General features: G+C 39.4%; 2 protein-coding genes across 5 annotated transcripts in view; one reads left to right on the plus strand and one right to left on the minus strand.

The window, feature by feature from the left end:
• LOC307159391 (uncharacterized protein) overlaps nucleotides 1-6,072 on the minus strand; it is a 216,538-nt gene extending 210,466 nt beyond the window's left edge. Inside the window, exons 1-5 of one of the 3 annotated variants that reach the window (XR_013821369.1) lie at nucleotides 5,723-6,072; nucleotides 4,783-4,912; nucleotides 4,555-4,688; nucleotides 3,065-4,464; nucleotides 3,013-3,034 (exon numbers count right to left, since the gene is read on the minus strand). Coding sequence is in view for 1 of the 3 variants with exons in the window: in XM_079872736.1 (XP_079728862.1) it covers nucleotides 3,679-4,464; nucleotides 4,555-4,688; nucleotides 4,783-4,912; nucleotides 5,723-5,845 (1,173 nt within the window). In the remaining 2 variants the exon portion in view is untranslated. Of the gene's footprint in view, nucleotides 1-2,994; nucleotides 4,465-4,554; nucleotides 4,689-4,782; nucleotides 4,913-5,722 lie in introns of those variants that run through there. The other 2 variants (XR_013821368.1, XM_079872736.1) reach the window with 2 other exon arrangements.
• A 21-nt stretch (nucleotides 6,073-6,093) lies between these two features.
• Nucleotides 6,094-20,385, plus strand: zcchc8 (zinc finger, CCHC domain containing 8). Of its 2 annotated transcripts, none has more exons than XM_079872710.1 (14): nucleotides 6,094-6,331; nucleotides 7,570-7,612; nucleotides 7,712-7,786; nucleotides 7,877-7,982; nucleotides 8,068-8,145; nucleotides 8,232-8,335; nucleotides 8,453-8,518; nucleotides 8,639-8,699; nucleotides 8,830-8,957; nucleotides 12,638-12,774; nucleotides 13,002-13,111; nucleotides 13,851-13,937; nucleotides 14,034-14,151; nucleotides 18,728-20,385. In XM_079872710.1, the coding sequence occupies exons 1-14, from the start codon at nucleotides 6,151-6,153 to the stop codon at nucleotides 19,567-19,569; spliced, it is 2,136 nt and encodes a 711-aa protein (XP_079728836.1). In that variant the 5' UTR covers nucleotides 6,094-6,150; the 3' UTR covers nucleotides 19,570-20,385. The 2 variants fall into 2 exon arrangements, with proteins under 2 accessions (XP_079728836.1, XP_079728837.1); XM_079872711.1 differs by having other exon boundaries at nucleotides 14,037-14,151.
• The last annotated feature ends 1,824 nt before the right edge of the window (nucleotides 20,386-22,209 follow it).

A 22,209-nucleotide genomic window follows, 5' to 3' on the forward strand; every position in this document is an offset into this window, starting at 1 on the left:
AAGTCCCAGCCAGCACACGACCGCTGCAGCTGCCATCAGGCCCAGTAACCTCTGAAAACACTTTAGGCAAACTGATCTCATGGCTTAAATATGGCGAGGGCTCTGAGCATGGACTGCACACACACCTGAGACAGGCGGCTCACATTACACATGAATCTAGGTTTAGCCCCAAGAACGCAATGCTCTGCCAAGGTTGAAGTACACTCTTCTTCACGATTATAGACAGTCTCAGAGATTTTAAGAGGTCCAGAAGCTGATGCTCCTGGCTTTTCAAAACATCCTGATACTGGGCTATGATAAGCCAGACATCTAGATCATTTAGAATGCAAATTCCACTTTGTAAAGGTACTCTGAGTTAGGATCAGCCCGAAAGGGAGGACTTTGAACTGATCAGCATCCTCGAATGCAAATCTCAGAAAGCTTCTGTGACGAGAGGCTATCTGGATATGAAAATAAGCGTCTTTTAAAATCACTGACACTAACCAGTCCCCAGGTTGAATGTGCACATGGATCTGCTTCACAGTAATAATTTTAAACAAGCTTTTCACCAGTGCACGATTCAGCGGTCTCAGATCCAAAATGGGCTGGACACCTCCGTCGTAGCGGCTATATAGACCGCCTTCCCTGTGCTTTGGTGGCACTACCTCTATCGCCTGCTACGCCAGGAGAGACTGAATCTCTGCTCGCAAAATAGATGCATGCTGATCTGGCACCACTGACTGCATCATGCCACAGAAGCGGGGTGGTCTGCGTGCTAAACTGAAGAGTATAGCCGTTCACAATTGTATTCATTACCCACTCCGACACCACCGGAAGCGTGCGCCATGCATGACACCGCTGAATGGTGGGATCCTGCTTATACTGTGCAAATGAAAGTGAGGAGGAAAAGTGAACTTTATTGCAAACCATTATTCAACCCCCCACCCCTGTCACCTGCAACCAGCAAGGGATGGGTGTAACACAGCAAGACAAACTCTCTTGCTCTGTGACTCATCCTCCGCTTCGACGGACGAAACATTCCTCCTCAGAACACTCACATCAGGAACGAGGTTGGAGCTCAGTTGCAGGGTTTGATTGGTGGGGATCCTGCCTCCTCTACTGCCTGAAGTATCTGGACTTGAGTTCACGGCAGGCTCCGGGTCCTTCTTCGAGCCTGAAGAAGGTTTAGCATATGGTCTTGCTGCTGAGATGAGACGAGCGCTGCGCTGAGAAAGATCTGGAACGCAGCCGAGGAGCTGAAGCCCGCTTACGCACAAAGTGGCTCAGTGTCTTAGATTGCCTCTAAAAACTTTTCTGAGAAAGATCCCACAGCATCGCCAAAGAGACTATGGGGGCTTATGGGCACGTCCAACAGCCGTGCCTTCTCCGAATCTTAAATGTCTGTCAGCATGAGCCATAAGTGACACTGAAGAACAATAAGACTGCAATACCTTGAGTGGCCTTCTTAGTCGTCCTGAGCACCAGGTCCAAGTTCAACTTCCTGAAGGACTCAGAACCCGGACCCCGTTAATATAAAGCCTGAAGCATCTTGGCTTGAAAAACCTGGAGCACTACCATTGAATGAATGGCCGATGTTGCCTGGTCGACTGCCATATACACTTTGTCAGTGATATGGGCGGTAGTACGGCACGGATTTGAGGGAAGCGATGGTGTAGATTTCCACCCATGTGCAGCCAGACAGAGATGCATTATTGTAAGAAAAATATCCATATTTACAAGTTAATAAACTGTAATCTCTGGCTTCCGGTAACGGCCAAACGCGAGTCTAGTTACGGCAGAAAAGTGACCTCTGACCCGACGCATGACATATTGATGAACATGGAAGCGCAGAGGAAAGAGCAAAACAAAACACCAGTCATGAATTAGAAGTCTAAAACGAGAATTTTTTATATGAGAGAAGATGATCTTGAGTTTGTTGCCCTGCTCTATTTGTTTGCACCACGAGAGGCGTTTACTCTCACCTAAGCTTACGCTACATCCTACTTCATATGTTGGGTCAGAGGTCACTCTTCCGCCAGAACACGACTCGTGTACGGCTGTCACAGGACGCCAGTTTATAAAGTTTTAAATATGGATATTTTTCTTACAAAAATGCATCACCTACTTTATTAACCCACTTTAACATACGTATATCATGCGTGTCTTTGCTTGCGCTCCACCCTGAGGAAAGATAAACTATGATGTGTGTCACTAAGCACGACATCTATTCTCGCTGTTTATCATCTAATTCGATCCGAAAATAAAATGCAAGTAAAATTAATATATTTTGTTTGGAAACATTTAATAATTTTTTATTACATTTAGACTGTTTTGAGCAGTCATGAGTTTTAAGTTAAAAGGAATTTAATTCAATCCACTGAAGTCAATGGAGTTCACACTGGTAATTCTCATATTATATGTTCTTATACATTTCATATAATGATATATTAAAGTATAAAGTCGGCAACACCTAAGCTCCAAAATTATCAAAAATATTTATTTTCAAGACAACTATCGCATAGCGTATGTTACGTTTCGAGCACGCAGGCTCTTCATCCTGCGTGCTCGAAACGTAACATACGCTATGCGATAGTTGTCTTGAAAATAAATATTTTTGATAATTTTGGAGCTTAGGTGTTGCCGACTTTATACTTTATTATTTACTTGTTGGTTTTTTAGTCGAGCACCCTTTTGAGACTGATGTGCGTGCTTTTGTTTCATTTTTCTTTATATAATGATATATTCAAATTAAATTTCTCATAAATATTGATAAAAACATTTTCTTGCATCACATTTTTTGCTGTAGTTCTTGTAACATTTTTTAAAAAAAATGTAATTAATAAACAGGGGGTACATGTACTGTAGTAATAGCTTGATAAAACATGGTCACATTCAAAACTTTAAAAAAAAGAAGAAGTGTGCATTCACTCATTAATGAGAAGTTCCTGAACAAATACAATATGGTTTTAGTTGAAAAATATTAAGTTATAACTGTTTTATAAAAACAGACCCGGGAATGCAACAGGTGTATACAGTTTTTTAATGCACTGCAAGGCTTAAATGTATACAAACTTGCACATATTACCAAATACACATATTTTTTCAAAATAAAGCATACAATATGTATTTCTGCTTGAAAATGGACATTTCTTCCTTATTAGGTTCCTTCTGAAAAAAGGGAGATATTCCATCTCACTGTAAAGTTTCCTTTGCAGGTTTGTTACTTTTGTTTTCACTACTCCTCTTCTTGTCTGTTTGGTGGGTCAGTTGTAACTATATTTGAGATGTAATGTAAATGTATTTGGATTCTGCCTGTTTTACCAGCTATACTGTGCCTCTCAGATCATCGTTAAACCATGCTGGCTAAAAGTTACCAAAAGCTTTTTTGATAAACCAAAACATTCTTATCTAATGCTTCAACACATTTTAAGCTGAGTGTGGCAAAAAGGATGTGAAGTTAAAAATATGAAGATATGAACTATGAGAGATAGCCAATTTCCTTTTAAATTCTTAATAGTTTGGCCTAAAATCACAAGACTTGTTTTTATGAACAAATACTACATTTGTGCCCCCAACATGTGTGGAAAAGACATAAAAAACATGACTTTTAACGGTAAACAATTTATTTGGAATAATTTGTTTAAAGGCTATACAACTATAAAAATGTCACCTCAGGACATAATATGCAAATAACTACACTTATTTGCATATTAGACTGGAATACAATACATGGGCCACTCCAGTGATAAGATTGTGATTGGCAAATTCAAGGATGAGCAATAAAATTGGGTATTCGCTGTGTCGTTTCCAGTGTTCTGCCTCGTCACTCAGACCCATCCAGTGTGCAAGAAGATTTCGCATTGCCTCTGGGAAAAGTTCAGTTGCCAGCTCCTCTGGAGGTGGCAAGTTCGTGATGTGCTCAATGTGTTGGGTCTTAAAACCTTCAACCCGGTGGCTAATGGTGCTGTTGGCTGCATTGAACTGCTGGCCAAGCCAACCTGCCACAGCCTTTAAAAGACTGCTTGAGTAGATGGAGTAGCTCTTAAAATGAGTGTGAATCAGTGCCATCACAGTATCCGTCAGTCTTTCCTCTTCAATCATCCCAGTGATAGAGTATTCAACATAGTCCAAGACCTTTGTGGTAGTGTTTAATTGTTCTGCTTCCATATTTGTAAGTAACTTCAGTTTTTCCGCTAGGCTGTGAAGTTTATCAGCGAGTAAACGGCACTGGCTTAAGTTCGTTTGCTCTGTTAAGGAACAGTAGTCGTGATCTGTAGATGATGAAATATCTGACTGAACTGTGGTTATTGGAAAGATGTTCATTTCCCCTCCGTCTGAGTGTTGATGGCCTTGATATGATGGACATGGTTTATTATTTGCCAAAATTGTTTGTGCCTCTTGATCATTTTGGGGTTGAACATCCTGGGCACCCAGATGATAGGTCGTGTTTAAGTTGCTGTCATTTATTCGAGATTTCCATAGATCCTTACGAGGAAAATTCATAAAAAACAAACAAGACTTATTAGAAATCGTGAAGATACAAAGACATAAAATATAATGATAAACTCAAATTACCTGAAATGACTCCATGATTGAGAGCTGGTCTTGTTTGCTATATAGTTCAAATGCCACTCGAAAAACTCCTTGAACACTATAGAACCACAGACTGTTGTTGGAAAAAGGAAGTCGTAGCCCTTGGAATCTGAAGTCTAGAACGCAATAAGGTAAATATTATCCTCTAATAGTTCATGAAAATTAACTATTATTATCCAATGCCCAGGCCAAAAAATGATCATCAAATACCTGATGAGAAAACCAGTTTAGTTGCCAGTCCTCGTTTAGCATATTTCGCATGGTATCTGGGTTGGTTTTCACTACGAATGTCTGTGTCTGAGAACAGATCAGCTCCAAGAAAGAGAGGAATCATCTGATCCTATAAAAAAAAAAAAAAAAATCAACAAATGAATGAATAAACAAAATTTAATTCATTTGAGGAACCATACAAAATAATTGTACATGGATTACTAAATTAAATAGCATTTTTTTTTTTTTTTTAGGTATCAGGTCCTACAGAAATGTTTTACAGCAAAAAGTACTTCTCAGGTATCTCTATAGTGTATTAAAAATTGAAGGCAAAAATACTTTAAACTGATATTAATTAAAGTGTATTTAATTCATCAGTAATCAAGAGATGGGGGAATGCTCACTGGAAAAATGAGAAGCCATAGTGGAAACCCAGCTGAAAAAACATCTAAAAACAGCCCAAGCTGGCTGACTGGTTTTAGTTTTTCTTCCAGCCTGGTCACATCTGGTTTTGCAGGCTGGTTTTAGAAGGGGTGTTTGCTGTCCGGCCACTTCTTTAACTGGTCAGGCTGGTAGACCAGCTGACCAACCATCTAAAAACAGCTGAATGTCACCAGCTTAAACCAGTTATATCTAGTTTAAACCAGTTAAGACCAGCATAGAGTGTTTTTTTTTCAGCAGGGGAACGCACTGCTTTACTATAATGCAGTTGTTTCCATGCAGAAACTAAAATGCTAAAATCTGCCTTGGCTGGTCTTAGCAGTTTTCAAGCTGGTGTCCCAGTCCGATCAGCTAGCCAAAAAGTGTCCAGAACCCCTCTAAAACTGGCCTACTAAATCAGATATGACCAAGCTTAGGTTGGTTTCAGCAGTTTTTCCAGCAGGATATGCATGTCCAAAAATCAACAGTAATATGTTACTTGTGTTAGTATTACACTTACCTCATTTGTGCTTCGTTTAGAAACGTTAAAGGAGTTATTGTTTGCAAGATACAAGAATCGTATCCTCCTTTTCCCACTCTCCCAATATGACATATTGATGAGAGAAACTCCTCCAGATGTCATGATGATTTACAGACAGGAAAATTTTAAAATAGTGAAGAAATAAATAGTTTTATTGCAAACGCCCTGACATGCCAGATATAATCTTTAACGTGGTGGGCATGGTAAAACCGCAAACTTAATTTAGGAACGGTCATATAGCCTGCTTATGCTTTAAGTATGAAGTATTCCCCAAACGCCGTGATGTTTCTATCTACATATGAGTGTATATTTACTTCCTGATTCTGGTCTCTAGCCAATCAACAGTCAAGCGTCAGCGCGTTGTAGGATTTGTCCTTCGAACCGGACGCGCTTTGCGATCATCAAACATGGCGGCGGTGGATTTTGGAGATGCAGAATTGTTCGAGCAATTCGACGAAAAAGCGCCAACGCACATTCGTATAATAGATGAAGGTGATGAGGAAGAGGGTGAGAGTTCAGATAGACTCCGGGGGCTTCGGCAGACATTAGAAGTGTGCGAAGAAACAGTTGAGCGTCTGAAGGCAGAGAATATCCTTATAGTGTTTCATCCAGTGAGCGTGCTGGCTTTCGGTTTCGGCTGAAATATGTTTGACTGCTTAACTGCTTTGCTTGCGTGTTGAATATAGCTGTATCACTGGATATAGCTGTATCTATTATTACACTTTTCGATTGTGCTCAACAGACGTTGAACAATGTCTGATGTTTGAGTAGATCAGTTATGTTTAGTTCAGTTACGATGAAAGTATGATTAAAGGGATAGTTCACCCAAAAAAAATGAAAATTCTGTCAATAATTACAAACCCCTAAAACTCTCGTTCATTTTCAGATCACAAATGAGGATATTTTTTAATGAAATCTGAGAGCTTTCTTTCCCTCCATTGACAGCTAAGTTACGTAACTACCACCTTCAAGCCCTAGCGACGCAACTGCTTTGTTTGCGCAACAAACAAACAAACATAATTTACACCATTATTTATAAAGTATGAATCTCCAAGGTGCCCTCACCTAACAACGTCCTCTCTCGTGTCAACAACACACACGTGTCGTGCTGCTCTTGTGAAAGCGAGATTTGTAAATAAAGGTGTAAATTATGGCTTCATAAAACTTAGATTAAACCACTTGAATCATATGGATTACTTTAATGATGTCTTTACTACCTTTCTGAGGCGTTAAAGTGGTAGTTGTGTAGACTGTCAATGGAGGGACAGAAATCTCTCAGATTTAATTTAAAAGATCTTCATTTGTGTTCTGAAGATGAATTAAAGTCTTATGTTTGGAACGACTTGAGGGTGAGAAATTAATGACAGAATTTTCATTTTTGAGTGAACTATCCCATTAAGTTTGCACCGACTTTTTAGTTGTTATGGTCGATAATCAACATAATAACTGTTATTTTGAATGTTTTTGTTAGAAAAAGCCTACTGAAACTCCTAAATGTACAATTTTACATCAAGCATCAAGACTGAAATGAAAAAAGAAGATTGAATGTTTAGTACTTAAAAACCTTTTCTGTAATATATAACTTTTTTCAAATCTTCAGTCAAGAATTAAGACGGGAAGTTTCTGTAATACAGCCGCTGGAACAGAAAAATGGTTCACTGGAGTAAATATGCTCTCTAATTTCAATATTAGCCTCATCAAACAGATGAAAAATGCTAATACTGATCAATAATAGCTATATGGTGTACTTCTACTCTCTTTTTTTCCACTGCTTGTTGTCTGTCTTTATATTGAGTGTTGAATTTTGTACCTTAATGATGATCCACATGAGGAACTGAAGAGAAAGTTGAACATATTAAGTCGTCCTACGTGAGTTAATAATAATTATTTACACTCTATTTCAATATACGGTTAAACAGGGCATTTGCAGTTACTGATTTGATTCAATGGAAATTATTTTTATGGCAGGGGTATAAAAATAGCAGATTCCAAAACCGATGGACCGCTCTGTCAGGTTAATTATGGAAACAGCATCATTTCCAAGTAGGTACTTTCTGTAACATCCTTGATTATAAAGTTTAAAAGTTTTAAAAAATGTAGTTTTTTTTATATGCTTTTTGTGTGTGTGTTTAGGCAGTGTCGGAAAGACATTGAAGACTTCATCTACTGTCTTGTCGAGAAACGCCTACATGAGTGTAACAATGATCCAGAAGGCTCTGCGCTTCGTGTCAACCCACATGTACATCTTTAATATCACTGGACAAGGAATTTAATACAATAATCTCCATCAGTATTCACAAATTCTGTTTTTTCCTTGTTTGTAGCATTCAAGTTTCGTCATGGAGGAGAGCTATAAAGCGAAGACTTCCAGTGACTCCCAACTTATAAAAAATGCTTTCAGTGTGAGTGACCCAGCAGAACACATTATTCATATTCAAGTAGTCAACTATTGAACCCACTACTTATCAATCTTGTTTTTGGTTTGTAGATAATAGGGAGTGTTTTATACTTCACCAACTTCTGTGTTGATAAACTTGGCCAGCCGCTGCTGAATGAAAACCCCCAACTGACTGATGGATGGGAAGTTCCCAAGTATCCTAAAGCTTATAGCCAGCTTATACTTACTGTGCTTTTCACAATCTAGATAATGCTTTCACTCTATTTTACACATCTATGCACATCACTGCTCCTGAATCATTTTTTGCAAAGATACCAGCAGGTCTTTGGCCAGATCATTGCCCTCGAGGGCCAAGAGGTGCAGGTAAAGGAGAAAAGGTATGGAAAGAGTTTACAATCGCAGCTTTTGGATATTGATATTTTGATGGTATTGCAAGACTGATGCTTGCCTTTACCAATCCTTTACAATGTTTTCGATTGCTTGTGTTGTCTTTCCAGACCTAGACCATGCTGTTTTAACTGCTGTTCTGAGGACCATCAACTCCGAGACTGTCCGAAGGTGTTATTGACTATATATGTACTAGATTCAAATTTACTGTTGGATTGTTATGTTTTGAAATCTACATGTGGTTATAAATCAAACTTTGAGCCTTTTAAACCTTTTAACCTTTTTTAATTTACTGTTTAAGCCCAAAGATATGGCTCGTATCAATGAAAAAAGAAAGGAGTTTTCACAGAACAGCAATCAGAGCAACCAACGCTACCATGCAGAAGAGGTCGAGGAGCGATTTGCAAAGTACAAGCCAGGAATAATGAGGTCAGTCATCTTATGAAGTGCCAATATTTGCATTTTTTTTGTTTAGTAATTTCTTAGTTTTCACGTAAGGCAAACACTTAAAGTCCCCCTTCAGTCAAATATGTATCACTGTTGTTCTACATTACAGAGAAATGCTAAACAATAATGAGCCTTTAAAATATAAATCAAGCGCTCAAGCGCACTAGCAAAAGTAATGATTGTGAACATTTGAATAATTTATAGTGTTTTCTCGGCTGCAGAGATGTTGATGACTGACTCTCATCTCCACAGAATAATAGGTGCGCTAATAGAGAGAAATGCATGTTAAGTTAAATGTCATGCAGTAAGTGCTGTACTAATTTAACTTCCACACAAACACGTGGATATGTGCCTAATAATAGCGCACATTCATTTCGGTTAACAACAGAGCGAGCGGCCATGTAAAGTGGCAAACGTTGAGCTACTACTTGCATGTTTCAACTGATAAGCCATGTTTGAGGTCAGTGAATTATTTCGTTTGGATTTCCTACCCGACATAATTACCACGTTGACCAGCCGTGTTAATGATCTGTCCGTCACGGACTGTGTGACTTTCCACTTCCTGTGGAGTTTTTTTTTTTTTTTTTGTGACTAATTAAAATTTGGTCGATTAAGCCTCTTCTCGTCAACCAATGTTTCGTTGAATATTAGGGAACAGCCCTAGGAAAGAGAATGGAAAACTATCATTCCTAATAAGTCTAAGATCAAAACATCATAAAATCTCTTCTGGCCGGACTTCCAGCATGTGCAACTAAACCTCTACAGATGATCCAAAATGCTGCAGCCCGTCTTGTCTTCAACGAGCCAAAGAGGGCCCACGTCACTCCTCTGTTCAGCTCACTGCACTGGCTACCTCTCGCTGCTCGCATCAAGTTCAAGGCATTGACGCTTGCTTACAGATCTATCACAGGCTCAGCTCCCTCCTACTTTCACTCACTCCTACGAGTCTACATCCCTGCCAGAAGCCTACGATCGGCCAACGAGCGACGTCTCGTGGTTCCATCCCAGAAAGCCACAAAATCACTTTCCAGAACATTCTCATTCACAGTTCCATGCTGGTGGAACGCTCTCCCCACCCTCATCCGGAATGCAGAATCCCTGACAACCTTCAAAAAACATCTGAAAACCCATCTCTTCCGGGAGCACTTAACCTCATAAAAAAAAAAAAAAAAAATAAAAAAAAAAAACCCTCCCCTTTCCCTCTAACCCTCACTTATCGGGCTTATGCTACTCTGAATAATGCCTGAACGTTGTATCTTGAGCACTTCTTGCGCTGCTTCTTGTTTTTTGCCTCTTCATGATGTCTCGCTTAATCTAGTCCTACTTTGTAAGTCGCTTTGGATAAAAGCGTCTGCTAAATGACTAAATGTAAATGTAAATGTAAATGTAAAAGCATTAAAAAAAAATGCAAAAAAGGTATGAAGCGATTCTAAGACAGTTTAATATAAGCTTCCAGAAGTTCCCAAATAAATCTAGTTTGTCATTGATAAATAGCTGTAGGCTATCTTTATATATATATAATGTTCATCAACTCGCATCAAATGTTGAAAGCATGTCTAGTTTCCACTTCTGGAGCATAGACTGTAAAAAAAGATGGACGACGCCCCTTCGCTCTCTTCCATTGGTGAGAACTGAAGCCGCCAGTGTCCCGATATGGGGCTGACATCTTGGGACTTGAGTCTGCGCAGTAGCGATCTCGGGACCAGACCTGCGCAGTCGTGAGCAGGAAGTAAAGCCGCCCTCACTCTCGCAGAATGCACTCTCCCTGCACTTTTTTAAGTGGCCTATGTCTGCTCCGTTCCTCCGTTCTGCTCCAATTTTGATGTCTGTTGATTGCAGTACGACAAGAGGCTTGTTAAAATAGAGTAAATACAATCCACTCAGTCCTCCGAAGATCCCGAAAAAAAAGTCGGTCGTTGGTGCTTCAGTGACTACTTCGCTCAGAGAACCTGTCAATCACAGCTGTCAATCATGACGTTACACCACCGTTTTTTATAGCATCACGTAACTAACTAAAAACAAACTTATTTTAAAAACAGATACTTGAACTTACATCAGCGTGATAAAAACTACAGTAAATGACAGAAACCACCTTTGGAAAAAAGATATTTGAAGTGTAATTTAATTGTTTAGTTGGTCTCATGTCCCGTTGAATAACACGGGGAGGCGGGGCTTATGACCTATACTAGGACCAGTCACTGGGGGGCGATCGAGACGTTTTGGCTTCTCTTTTCAGGGCTTGTGTGGCACGCTTGTTCTGGAGAATCACTGTATTTGCTAGAACTGTACATGAAGAGATAGACAGGCATTAACCCCCAAATTGGCCAACAAAAGATCAGACTGAAATATGAGTCCAATACCTGTGAATTTTACAGCATCTCAAAACAAATGAATCAGCGTTCCTTCTGCAGATTTGCATTTATTGCATTCGAGAGTTAGTTCATCCAAATATGAAAATTGTCAAACCCTTAAAACTTTTGTTCATTTTTGAAACACAAAAGATATTTTCAATGTTAGCCAACATTCTAAGTTTGTCTTACCAACTTTACCCATCTACTTTTAACTGAATCACAAATCTGATAATTATGTAGCTGCTTTAAATTAGGGCTGTCACTTTTGTGAAAAAATAGTGTTTGATTTTTGAGACATAAGTGTTCATTGAATCGATTGTAAAATCGATTTTCCATATCTAAAGACGTTTCCATTTTAAACGCCAAATATAGGCAAATCCACGGACAACTAACAGGCATTAGGACGAACGTAAAGAGGGCGCGCCGCGCTTGAGACACGCACAAGTCAGCAATATTCCTGAAACAATATTCGAAAAACAATAAGCAGAGTGGACTGCCATAACATCAATGACAAACATCACTGCAGGCTTCAACATGCCTGTGTTTACGATTAGAAACGTCAAACAAATTTCGCCTATGTAGGCGATTGTTGACCGTAGCCTGAATCTGAATTCACATTTTTGTAGTAAAAAGAGACCTTATCCAGAAGGATAATTTGCTGTTATGCGTGTGTGTCAGAGCCTGAAGTCGCTGTGTGACGCGCGTTCGCTGGGGGCGTATCATGATGAGCTGGACGCGCTCCGAGAGAAGGCCGTTAAAATCGAGTCCCTATTTTTGTTTTCTAAACTTGTGTTGGTTGGTCCGATCGATTGTGCAATCGATTTTCGAACGTGACAGCCCTACTTTAAATTAGTACAATCTTATATATATTTACTGATTTAGTGAATGGGTTAATAAATATTGCATGTACAATTATAGACTTGTACATACAATTGACTCAAGTACTGATAACGTAACAAAGGCATTTTGTCTTTCCACCCACATTTCTTTGCCCAAATATTTTAATTTGGGAGGATTAGGCCTGGTTTCACAGACAGAGCTTAGATTAAGCCAGGATGAGGCCTTAGTTCAATTAAGGCATTTAAGCAGCTTTTATAAACGTGCCTTAGAAAAAATAAACATTACTGGTTGTGCATCTTGAGAAAAACAATGGAACTGACATATTTTAAGATAAATCAGTGCAAGTTGCTTTCAGTTAAAACAGCTCAAACATGCGTTTTATTCCGGGACTAGGCTTACGCCTGGTCTGTGAAATGTCATTTTTCTGAAAGTCGACTCAGCTGATATGCAGTTTATATTGTCTTTGTGTAGTGAAGACCTCCTTGATGCTCTTGGGATCACTGTAAACACCCTTCCTCCATTCATCTACCGCATGAGGGAGCTCGGCTACCCGCCTGGCTGGTTAAAAGAGGCAGAAATGGAAAACTCAGGCCTGATTCTCTATGATGGTAAGACTGAGTTTGGTATTTTATTATGGCCTGTGTTAGCAACAAATCCCCTTAGGTTACGAAACCCCAGAATTGTAAGTTATTACTAAGGGTTTTCATATTGAGGGGTTTGTTGCAGCTGACCACAGAACTGCAAAACCTTCACCTTTCATAAGCGTGATTAAGGAAGGATAGTGTGTTTTAAATACAACTATGCTGCCATTGACTCATTAACTTTTCTTTGCAAGGATCAAATGATGAAGATGAAAATCACCCCATCCAAAAGACATCTTATGATGTCTCCAAGCTGGTTGACTTTCCTGGCTTCAATGTCTCTACGCCACCCAACATAAGAGATGTAAGTGTGCAGATAGTCTAATTGTACATGAAACAAAGAAAGAAATCCTTGTGTTTCCACATCATGATGCAGCTTGGTATGGTGAAACTTTAGCTACAAACAGAACGAAGATGATGCAACATCTACCACTGACATTGTCTTCAGGAAATGTAGAACATCTTGGGTGCGTCTCAATCGGCTCCCTAGCTCATGAATCAGTATATATTGCGTACACGAAATCAGGCACTGGTGAGGACCCTGACTCACTACACATTGGGACAGTGATGGCTCTATTTCTGGCCACATGGCAACAACACTTCTGATATTTATGAACAACAGCAGCACAGATATCTTTCTGATATTTATTTTTTTATGTTATTTAAAAGTACATTGATAAAAACATTGATTGTTACATATATCTGCAACCTTTCTGCAATAAATCTTAGATAAATTATGTTCATTACCTGTCTAGCAATGTATGTTTATGCCGAAATATAATAGAGTAATGGCTTAAAAAAACTTCCGAATGTTCGAATGTTTCAGTGCACAAGAAGGATTTTGGGATTGAGACAGCCCTTAAAATGGATGACTCCCAGATTACTGAACTAGGGAGCTGATTGAGACGCACCCTTTTTCTACAAGCTGACAGTCTACAAATGTGGCTATGGATGGCTGTTAATGCAAAATCCTGTTTCCCCTCTGTTAAGCCTGTTCTGTTGAAATCCAACAAACCCTTGTGTGTGTTTTCCCCAATATACAGGATTACAGGTCTTTCGGGTCTATTCCAATGCAGCCTCAGCAATGGAAGCAAAATTTTGCTGCTTTTTTAAGCAGTAACTTTCCATCGGTAAAAACCCTTTTCGATATATTTTAGTTATTTTTTTCTGTTTTATTGCCTTTATTGATATTTCCCAAGGAATTTATGATCTCTGTATGTGCACAGCAGGCCACCAGCTGCAGTAAGAGGCGCCATGAGTCTGAATCCACACTCCAGAAGACAAAGAAATTGAGATCTAATTCAGAGCAAACACACCAGGCATCGGATATGGAGATAGAGTCAGGTACACAGCTTCCATTTTGTTAAACACTGTAGGTTTTATTGAGTACAGATTGTTCCGGAATACATACTTGACATAGCGTCTTTGCAGTGAAACTAATTACTTTTCAAGTTTTTTTTTATATATATAGTGAAACACCAAAATAAAAGTTTTCATTGAAACAAAAAGCTGGACAATAGTTTAATAATCAATCACATTTATTTAATAATCAACACTCAAGTGAAAATGGAGTTGTATAATTAAATTAAACATTTAAATTGCACATAATGCAGTTCTCTATTAACTTTTTATTGATACTTTCTACTCTAATTTGTTGTTGAAATATAAACATTTAAAAGTGACTGTAATAACATGTTTTCGTGGCAGATTTATTAAAACATACATTAAATAATAAAGACAACAGGTTAAGTAAAAATATAATAAATATGAAATAGTGCATATATTTATCAAAATGCTCGTCTCTATAGAGTAGGGCTGTGCGATATAGCTAAAAAATGCATCACAATATAATGTTTCATATCTTTTTTTATCAAAAGAAAAAATATTTTTAAGTGTGAGTTTTCATACGTCTTGAAACTTTTAGTTTTATAAATGGGGGTAATCTTTGAAGGATGAACAAATAATGTTTTGGTCATCACATTAAAGATAACATTTAAATATGATAATATTTACATTTAGTCATTTAGCAGACGCTTTTGTCCAAAGCGACTTACAATTTAGGACTAAATTATGCGAGTCATCGTGAAGAGGCAAAAACAACGCAAGAAGTGCTCAAAATACGAAGTTCAGGCATTGTTCAGAGTAGCATAAGCCCGATAAGTGAGGATTAAAGGAAAAGGGTGGGGAGATCATTCCACCAGCATGGAACCGTGAATGAGAATGTTCTGGAAAGTGATTATGTGGCTCTCTTGTGATGGTACCACGAGCTGTCGAGTTACCCAAGCCTGCTTGAATGCAGTAGGGAAAATGCCAGTATGGAGGGATGAGTTGATGTGTGCGAGTGCTGGTAGAAGTGTGGGAGAGATGGCTTGTAGAAGGTGTGAGGGGATGGGGTCTAGAGGGCAGGTGGTAGGATGACTGGAGAGGAGAACTTTAGATACTTCTTCCTCGGTTAGTGGAGAGGATGAGGAGAGAAGGTTATTGGCTGTGGGAGAGGTCCTGGTTTCCACGCCAGCGCTGTTTGATCTAATAGAGATCTACGGTTAATAACGGAGAAATTTGAATGCTTCTCACTAGATCTTGCAGTGATGTTATTACTTCTGTGGCGAATTCAAATGCTTTCTTTTCTGGATCTCTTAGCGCTGTGTAGTAACAGTGTCGCTTGATCAAGATCGGGTCGCGCTGCACAGACATTGGTCCAAACTGAACGTGAAGCACAAAATAATGAGTAGCGCAGTTTTCGTTCCGCTTCATCTTTAACTTCTCAGTCCACTTATGAATAGCGCTTTGCACAAGCGCTTTGGAAAGGAGACAGCGGCACAGCCCATCAATAAATACAGATACCGTTTTATCGCCCAGCCCTACTATAGAGTAATTTTTTTTCTTGAGTTTATGAACATTTCATGATTTTCATAAGGTAACTGCAATGTTTCGTGACATTGTTTACAAGCTGTTTTATTGACGTCTTTCCACTGTAGAAACTGACTGAGTGATTACATAGTTTTTGATGTTTATATTGTGCTGTAACAAGTATTAAAGTGGTAGAGATTCATTTTCGGTTTTGGACGAAATAGTTTTGTAGGGCCAAAATCAAGGGCCATAGCGTAGACATTTCATTAGCGCTTCTCAGGTGGCACGTTTTAAAGGGATAATTCACCCCAAAATTAAAATTCTGTCATTAATTACTCGCCCTCATGACGTTCCAAACCCGTAAGACTTTTGTTCATCCTCAGAATAAAAGCCTAAATTCAATCTGTTCACCATATAACGCGATTGGGTCTCTTCAGAAAAGTTTGAACTATACTACCGCTCAATTCATATGGATTAGTTTTATGATCTCTTGATGAACTTTTTGAAATGTCAAAGTGGTAGATGTGAATTTTTCTTTTTCTTTGAATTATCCCTTTAAAGTGTAAGTTGCAGGTTAACCACCACAGCCAATTAATGTGTAAATTAAAGTGCTCTATATGTATATATTTAATTATTTCTGTCTTAAAATGCGTTAAAATAACATTTATTGGGGTTTCTTCAAAGGTAGCGTGTTTTTTCAGTAACTGGGTGATTATTTTTTCGGTAACGGGGAACTCGCAGCCCATACTCTGCTAGATTCTTACTGTATTATGGCTATTTGGAGAACGACTGAGGATGTGGGAAACCATCAAATTCTTTATGGACCACAGCCCTACAATTTTTAACCGGTCAGGCGTGAGAGAGGGGAGGAAATTGCCAGGACCCATGGCACTCAGTTATTAATGCTTGGTGTGAGGAGAATGAGTGGAGGGTTGGCCTGGTGTCCTGGTGAGTAGCTACGTTAGAGCTAGTCTAGGTTAGCCTGGTGCAAACTTAACCCGGATAATATAAGGGAACAAGCCAGTCTTTTCAAAATCTTGCCATCATGTAGAATAGCAAGGAGGGACAACACCTGAAGACATTATTTACTTACATGGTGTCAGTCCAAATCAGAGCTGTAGAGATGCACACACTGCACAGGCATCAATCGCTAGTCTCATCGAAGCCTCAAACGTCATGTAATATCCTTCCTCAATCCACGCTTTATCAATTTCTCACGATTTAATTAGCGATGTTTATTGTCAGAAAAGAAAAAGAGAGATTGATGTCCCCATCACTGTGTTTGTGTGGGCTATGCCACCCAATTGAATCAGCAGTGGAGAGTATGTGCTGCCGTGAGGTGAACGCGTTTAGGAGTTTAGTGGAACAGCTCGACCTGCGAGCGGCTGATCTGACGTGCCTGAACCCGTTTGTTTTGCGAATAGCTTATTCTCATTTCAGGCAGGATCACGGTCCCCTTGAAGTCAGCACACACGAGTATGTTTACAGTTGAGTTATTTATCCATAATTTTTGATCAAATAAAACATACAACCAACTTTTCTGTAGAATATAGCTGCTAGCGTACTATTGACAATGCCGGTAACTCTACTAGTGAGTTCCTCTTATGACGTCACGCCCCATCTAGTGGAAGGGAGCGGTTAAAACCACTGTTAAAGGTCCCATTCCATGGATTATTTTTATTATTTTATAATGTTTCCAGGGGTGCCCTTATAATGTTAGTATGTTTTTTAGATCAAAAATTGTTATAATTTAGAAATAAAAGGCATATTTCCTAGCCTGATTTCATCCTCTGGTTTGAACACTCTGTTTGAAGGGGCGTGTCTGCTGTGAGACTTCAGTGTAAACGCCCTCTGCTGTGATTGGCTGACATGCTTGCATATGAAATATCTGGCATTACATGTGGAACTATCTGGAAAACTTTTACTATTACAGCTATTATACGTTTTTACTATTACAGCTATCGGGATTAACGAATCGTGAGAAGTTTTTTAAGTATTTAGATCTATTACCATCACATAAAAGGTTGCAGTGATGAGCATTGAGCAGATGACAGCCTGTTGATCGCGTGAAAAAAGATCTTATCATTGCAACGCAGTTTCTGCACTCTCACTAATGATTTCACCAATGCAAACATGAGGCATATAAATACAGTAAGAGCTTCGTTGTGCAGTGTAACAGCGTCATTGATTTCATAACGAGTTTTGGCAAGAGTCCAGATAAACTCGCGCTGTGTCACCGACAGCAGGTTTGGGCGATTGGAAACGGATTGTTCTTTGATCGCTTTCTGTATATTAATCACAGTTTAAGTAAGATTATTTTCATCCTACTAAGAGAAACGAACGATGTGAAGAGTGATCGCTACTTCCATATTAAATCACTACTTACCGCTTGCTGGAATATAGTTGAAATTGCCCCCTTCGTCAGTATGAAACGCTGAGAGAAGCCTGCTTGATATTATTCCAGGTTAGAAAAACAGTCCGTGGTGAAATGGACAGAGCAAACTAACAACTTCGAATTAAACTTTTGCGGTATCTGATTATAGATAAACATCAACCACGTCTGTTGACATTTCGCCATCAATACGCCTGTGTTCCTGTGGGCGGAGGTTACGGTTCTAGTGACATCACTAAAGAAGGAAGTAGAGGGGTGTAGTCCAATCGAGCCGTTTTTTGTAGTCAACTTCTGTTAAATAAAATATCTCGCTTGGCATTGAACTTTGAGCTTTATAATTTTACAGATATTATTTATACTCTAACAACAACATTACACACTAACTAAAGTTTGAAACATGGGATCACATAGAACGGGACCTTTAAGTGCCAACTTTTTATATTATATTCAGCATTTTGGTATAAAAAACAATGGTGGGCGGTTCTTATCTTTATGTTTAATAAACACATTGCATTATCTTCGTGAAAAATTTAACCTGCAATTTACACTTTAAATGTGTCAGGGTCTATTGTTGTGTCCTGAATATTTTTGGTTGCCGACATGTCAGTGCCTCACTAAAAAAAAGACTTCATAATTATGAAAGACGATCATGATGATTTAGTTTTTGTTCTTCTACAGATCATGACGCGCCTCAAATGAGACCCGATGGTTTCCAGTTCCACCCACCACTCCCTCCTGGTTGTTCATCCTTGAGCGTTCCTCCACCTCTACCGCTGGGAACGCCTCCAACCACACCTCCAGTCCCTAAGGGTACTCCACCAGCAACTCCACCTACAAGTGATTCTCCATCCACCCAAGGGAGGGGGATGACGGAGGGGGAAGAGTCAGAGGATGGGCTGACTTTGGAGGAACTGGAGGAGCAGCAAAGGCTTCTTTGGGCAGCCCTTGAAAAGGCAGATACTACAACCAACAGTGATTCTGAAGCTGGAGCTTCTGGGACCCCCGTCCCAAGTTCACCCAGTGTTGTCACTTCACTTAAGCTTGACACAGAGGAAGAAGGAGAAAAGATGGAGGACTTGAGTCATGCTTTTGAAATCCAGAGCACACCGACTTCACCTGGTGATCCAGTAACTAATTGCGAGGGTGAGACGATAGATAAAACAACCTGTGATGGTCAGGAAAAACATTCAGTCAATGAAAACGTGATCGATTTGAGTGATATTATCGTCCTGGATGAAATTTATGAGGAAAACAGTAATAATGACGCTGCAACGAATGAAACTTCAGCCTCTCCACACATAAGCACACAAGAGTCGAACGCTCTAGTGGTTGATGACACGGAGGAAACTGCCATAAATAAAGTAGCTTTCGTCCCGCACCGTAGTAGATTTGCTGCGGGAATAATTCCTTTTGAGGACACTCCTGAGTTTACAGAAGTTGCTGAAGCAACGGGGGTTTACCTCAAGATTCGAGATTTACTAAAAGGCTCTCCAAGAAATCAGGCAAAAAACAAGAAATAACTGAAGTCATCTGTTTTTACTGCCCACCTGTGGACAATAAGCATTGTTTGTTTCTATTACTACAGTCCTTTTGTAAGTAGTTTTACTTTGGTGCTTTGTATCTTTTTACTGCTATCGTGTGATTTTTAAAAACACAAAAAGGTTACATTTGATTTGTACCTGAATATTAACTGACTGTGGGTACTTGATTTGTGCACAATTTTTTTTTATTGTTATTCTTCCTGTTCAGTTTTCTGTTATTTCAATTATTGCTACATCTCATAGCATGCTCATTTGTATGCCCGCCATAGATTATCTGTGTAATTTATTGTGAATATCTTTCAGCTTAATTTTCTAAAGAATTCTCACTCAATTAAAAAGTTTTTAACTCAAACTTGGTAGTAAAATTAAATCATTGCACTTGAATTTTTTCAATTCTTTTATTAATGCAATTCTTTGCCTTTTCTACATAATCTTAATTTTATTTTTCTTTATACCATGGGCTGTCTGAATACTTGATTCTGATTGGCTGCAAGGTGTGCGTTCTAACCATGTAACACACACACACACACACACACACACAGATGGGAGATTGCTCTGCGTGGACAGATATGAGCACATATTGTCAACGCTGGCCCGTGACTTTGCTACTAATTAGCTACATTATATTTCTCAGTAGCGAGGTGGTAACATCGACGTTTTTGACTTATTACACTTACCGCTTCATTGTTAGTTAGTTGAGACGCTGCACGGATGTACTTCACACGCACAAGCGTACATCTCTCTGTAATTCATTAAAATGAATGTTATAATTCACTCAAATAAATGTAATCTTACCGCACAATTTTATCTCTGTGTCTGATTTAGAGCGTACGGAGCGCTAGATTTAACAAGTTGTAGCTGAAGAAATTAAGTCATTTTAATAAACCCTTCCAGTCAAATTTTTCGCTGCTAACATCTAGGGTTGTCGCGATAGCAAAAACATATCTTATGATACTATACCAGCTGAATTATCAAGATACCAAGTAGTATCATGATAGATTGCATTGCAGACCTCCCTTCTCTTGGTACCTGTAACAGTAAAAGGTAAAGAAGTGAAGGCGTTATTGGATACAGGGAGTACTTACACCCTGATGCAGGAGAACCCGTGGAGAGAGTTGAGAGGAGAGGCTTCATCGGGCACTCCAGTTTCCTCTCAAAGATTCATCATGGCTGATGGAAAATGTCAAGTCAAGCCAAGTCATCTTCATTTATATAGCGCTTTTAACAATGTAGATGTTCCAAAGCAGCTTTACATTGATAATAGGAAATTAAAGTAAAGTGTTTTGGCTTTATAGCAGCTCTAGAATAAAGTTATTGTCCAGCTAAAGTTAATTTGATTGATTCACTTCCGTCGCAACGATCATTAGTTATTAACTTAGTACCGTTTTAACAGAAAACTCTTCAGTTCTTTCTGCGCAAACTTCAAAAAACGCGAAACGGTGAGAACGCTGATGGCGTGCACATGCATATTGCGAGTTCAGTCTATAAGTATGTGCGTTTGAATATATGTGCGCAGGCGTGTAGTCCTTCCCTACAAATCAACCCTCAACATACTACTTGTCTGGCCTTAAAATTAATAATACAGAATTTTATCGCTTCCATGTAGCCACGCAAACCGGAATTATCCCGACAACGCTTTATCTGTAGATAGGTAAGGGAAGGGAAGGGAAGGGGAGGGGAGGGGAGGGAGGCCTTCACAGGGAAGAGCCTAGTTGACATTTCAGGACTGCGCTGTCGTCGCGTCCAGGCGCAGGTCCTTCATCAGATCTGGATACAGCCTGGATCCGGTGGACTGCGGTAAACCTCGGGATAAACAGAGAGATTAATATTAGTGTAGACGCCATTCTTCTTATGATGTAACGAGTACATCAGGATTTATGGGAAGTGTTCCCTAATCTATGCAGCCTAACATTGTATTATAAAAGTCTGTAATGTGTTATGTATATACTAGGTCAAAGAGATGTGTTTTTAGTCTAGCTTTGAACTGAAAGAGTGTGTCTGCTTCCCGGACAATGGTAGGAAGACTGTTCCAAAGTTCCTAAATAGGAAAAGGATCTACCGCCAGCAGTTGATTTACAGCAGATATTTTCTGGTACCGAAAAAGACGGGGGTCTCAGACCCATTCTAGATCTAAGACGGCTGAACAAAGCGCTTTCAAAACGCCGGTTCAGAATGCTCACAACCAGGAAAATCCTCTCGCAAATTCGCCAAGGGGACTGGTTTGTGTCAATAGATCTGAAGGACGCGTATTTCCAAATACAAATACCGTCATGTCAAAGGCGATTTTTGAGATTCGCCTTCGAGGGCCAGGCATATCAATACACAGTCATATCGTTTGGCCTGTCCCTAGCACCCCGTACATTCACGATGTGCATGGACGCAGCCCTCGCTCCCCTGAAACTTCGGGGAATGCGAGTTTTGAACTACATGGACGATTGGCTGGTTCTAGCTCAGTCTCACTCAGAGCTCATTGAACACAGGACCATATTACTCGAGCATCTCGAGAATCTGGGTGTCAAAGTCAATTGGGCGAAAAGTTCACTGTCAGAGAATATCTTTTCTGGGCACAGAACTGGACTTGCTGTCTATGACAGCTCAGCTATCGCCACAGCGCAGACT

The sequence above is a fragment of the Squalius cephalus genome, assembly GCF_949319135.1.
Source record: "Squalius cephalus genome assembly, chromosome: 5".
In the NCBI taxonomy this organism is placed as follows: domain Eukaryota; kingdom Metazoa; phylum Chordata; class Actinopteri; order Cypriniformes; family Leuciscidae; genus Squalius; species Squalius cephalus.

What these genes read in the sequence shown, in the direction of transcription:
- zcchc8 (XM_079872710.1), top strand. Translation starts at nt 6,151, where the DNA reads ATGGCGGCGGTGGATTTTGGAGATGCAGAATTGTTCGAGCAATTCGAC. An exon ending in AACATATTAAGTCGTCCTAC is followed by an intron (nt 7,613 to 7,711) that starts GTGAGTTAATAA and finishes TTTTTATGGCAG; the next exon opens with GGGTATAAAAATAGCAGATT. An exon ending in GTGCAGGTAAAGGAGAAAAG is followed by an intron (nt 8,519 to 8,638) that starts GTATGGAAAGAG and finishes TTGTCTTTCCAG; the next exon opens with ACCTAGACCATGCTGTTTTA.